Source organism: Octopus bimaculoides, chromosome 16 (assembly GCF_001194135.2).
Source record: "Octopus bimaculoides isolate UCB-OBI-ISO-001 chromosome 16, ASM119413v2, whole genome shotgun sequence".
In the NCBI taxonomy this organism is placed as follows: domain Eukaryota; kingdom Metazoa; phylum Mollusca; class Cephalopoda; order Octopoda; family Octopodidae; genus Octopus; species Octopus bimaculoides.
Window position 1 is genome coordinate 23,532,795 of NC_068996.1, and position 3,001 is coordinate 23,535,795.

The following is a 3,001-nucleotide window of genomic DNA, read 5'->3' on the forward strand; positions in this document are numbered from 1 at the left end:
GAAAATTTACCCGAAAAAGTGGGTTTCTGTAGGAAAAAAAAAAAAGACCTGAAAGGTGGAGTGCAGTCCACGTCCTTTAACCTCCGCCTAAATGTCTAGTAATAGCAGGTTTATAAACACTTAAAGAGTGAACATGGTAGAGTGGAAACTATGCAGAAGACCGCCTATCTCCCCCCCTCTCTCTATATATATTCCGTGCTCTGTTTATGTTGTTTTTCATTTTGTCCACGTTTTTTTGTGACGTCCTGTACCCAGATATGCATCTATATATACATGTTGATGTAGGTATGTACATGTATGTACGTATATATATGCATATACTCACATATTATTTGTATTATATATATATATATATACACACACACAAACGTAATCACAAATGCAAAACTAGATGGAAAACATAGTACTTGAATACACAAGGTAGAGTAAAAAGTCTTCACAAACTGTTACTTAGTTTCACGTTACCGCTCGTCGGACAGCTGTTAATGAGTGTGTAAACATACACACGCGCACGTGTGGCATTCACCGCTTGACAACCGGTGCTGGCTTGTTTACGTACCAGTAACTTAGTAGTTTGGTAAAAGTGTCCGATACAATAAATACCAAACTTTAAAATAAGTATTGAGGTCGATCTGTTCGACTAAATCCTTCAAGAACACACCAACGTAACCACAGTCCAGTGAAACAACTCTGTAATTTTGTTTCTAATTCAATACTACAGCTACTTATATAATAAGCTATCTCAATATTTGGAGACTATAGGAGTAGCTGTCACGAATAAAATGGAATTTGCTAGTATTTGTTGATATTTTTTTCATTTTACAACATTCCACATAATAAACCACACGTAAATGTTTCCTCTGCTCCTAATACACGTGCTTTTAAAATAAAATATTTATTCCCTATAGTAAATATCACGTTTTCATTTCAATGTATCAAGTAAATACCAAACACAATGTAATGTATACATTCTATATTTAGAATTTACGCCGCAATTCTCCACACGTTTACCACATTTTCATGTATATATATATCTTAAGGCCGGCGAGGAAACATGAACGCGGTCACTTGAATTGTTAGAAATAGCAGTCAACTCGCCAGAGTGGCTGTGTGGTAAGTAGCTTGCTTACCAACCACATAGTCCCGGGTTCAGTCCCACTGCGTGGCATCTTGGGCAAGTGTCTTCTACTATAGCCTCGGGCCGACCAAAGCCTTGTGAGTGGATTTGGTAGACAGAAACTGAAAGAAGCCTGTCGTATATATGTATATATATATATATATGTATGTGTTTGTATGTCTTGACAACCGATGCTGGTGTGTTTATGTCCCCGTAACTTAGCGGTTCGGCAAAAGGGACCGATAGAATAAGTACTAGGCTTCCAAAGAATAAGTCCTGGGGTCGATTTGCTCGACTAAAGGCGGTGCTCCAGCATGGCCACAGTCAAAAGACTGAAACAAGTAAAAGAGTAAAAGAGTATGTTAAAATATGTAATCAAAAATACGCTGAATAAAGGACGGAAAGGTTATGGCTGGAACGCCTTTCACTTTAGGTTGCTGACTAAATTTATCTCACATGCCATATTCTTCACGTAAAAAAAAAGAGCAATTTCTGCTGGTTAACCCAACATCTACGACTGATCCAATTTAGAACGGAGAAATTTTCTACAGCATCCCACGTCAGCCATACACTTCCCAATTAACAACTAGTAATTTGTAAATCTCACTCTACAAGACAATTATGAGTTGCTGCCATGAAGGCAACCACACCATACAATTATTCCTGTATATAACTATATGCTAATCAATGGTATTGTTAATTTATATTATGAAGTCAAGCATTTGGCATTTATTTATTTATTGTTTCTTAATGCAAGGACTTCGAATATAAATAATTTCGAGCCTGTCCTAAAAACAAAATCATTCTATACATTCTCTTTACCTTTATCAGCCGCTTCGATGTGGTCTTCTACCCAAGATATAAAATCAGCGACATACATCTTATCAATTTTCAACAGGAGCGACTTGAATTCTTCGGTGGCTTGTTGCAGGTCCATTTCAGAAACACGTGTACTTCGCAACCAAACATATGATATAATTGTTATTCAACTTTCGCAGTTTAGAGTCGACGCCGTTTGCGCATGCGCACAACTTCACACCTCTTAAATGTATGACCTTTCTTTGCCAATGGCATCGCTCTGGGTGATCTTAGTACTGTCTTAGAGTACGGCTGTACCAGGAGTCCCATGCTAATCTATAGGCACGCTGTGGCTGCGTATGTAGGACCCCTGGACACATATAACTATTGAAGATGGCGCTTTGGGTGTACTACTTTACGATATGTTTTGTTTCATCATTTAAAGGGGTGAGTTTAAATCATGGGAGATTTGACAAAATGAGCACCGGCCTCATAATAGAATGCTTAGTATCAGGCAAAATGCTTTTTGGTACCTTTCGTTCTGAGTTCAAATGCCGCTATAGTCAACAGTGCTGTTATCGATTGAATATTTTTATATAATGCATCCTTGATGTGAATAACATGATAAAAAAAAAGAAAAAAGACTAAATGTGTCCCCAACACAATTCGACTTTCTCGTACAACATGCCGACGTTAACAACCAATGTTTACTATAAGAAACTATAATTTCATTTTGGTCGAATGCCGAAATGGAATTAGCGATGTGGTCGGAGATGGGAAATAATTGCGATATTTAATTCCATTTTTTCATATTCTGCAAAGGCAGACTGTTTTTTTTTTTTTCACTCTTCCTGTATCACTCAAGTTATTTATTTCTAAAGTTTTATTTTCAACGTCAATTACTCAATAATTTATCGGAGTTATTCGTTTTAGAATGGCTATTGTTAAAACCTCACTTCTAGCTATATATATATATATATATTCATATATATAAAAAAAATTCTTTGGATTTTTATATTTTGAGCATAAGAGATTCAGAAAGTGAAAAATGTTTTTTAAAAATCAAAATTGGTTTGAGTTAGCCGA

At 36.3% G+C, this 3,001-nt stretch overlaps 1 protein-coding gene across 4 annotated transcripts in view; it reads right to left on the reverse strand.

Moving 5' to 3' along the window:
- Nucleotides 1-3,001, reverse strand: part of LOC106868885 (uncharacterized) — a 39,548-nt gene that overhangs the window by 26,432 nt on the left and 10,115 nt on the right. The window contains exon 1 of one of the 4 annotated variants that reach the window (XM_014914337.2): nt 1,940-2,715. The exons of 1 other annotated variant lie outside the window; for it this stretch is intronic. In XM_014914337.2, the coding sequence (XP_014769823.1) occupies nt 1,940-2,054 (115 nt within the window). In that variant the 5' untranslated portion in view covers nt 2,055-2,715. Of the gene's footprint in view, nt 1-407; nt 516-1,939; nt 2,716-3,001 lie in introns of those variants that run through there. 2 more of the 4 variants (XM_052973590.1, XM_014914339.2) reach the window with 2 other exon arrangements.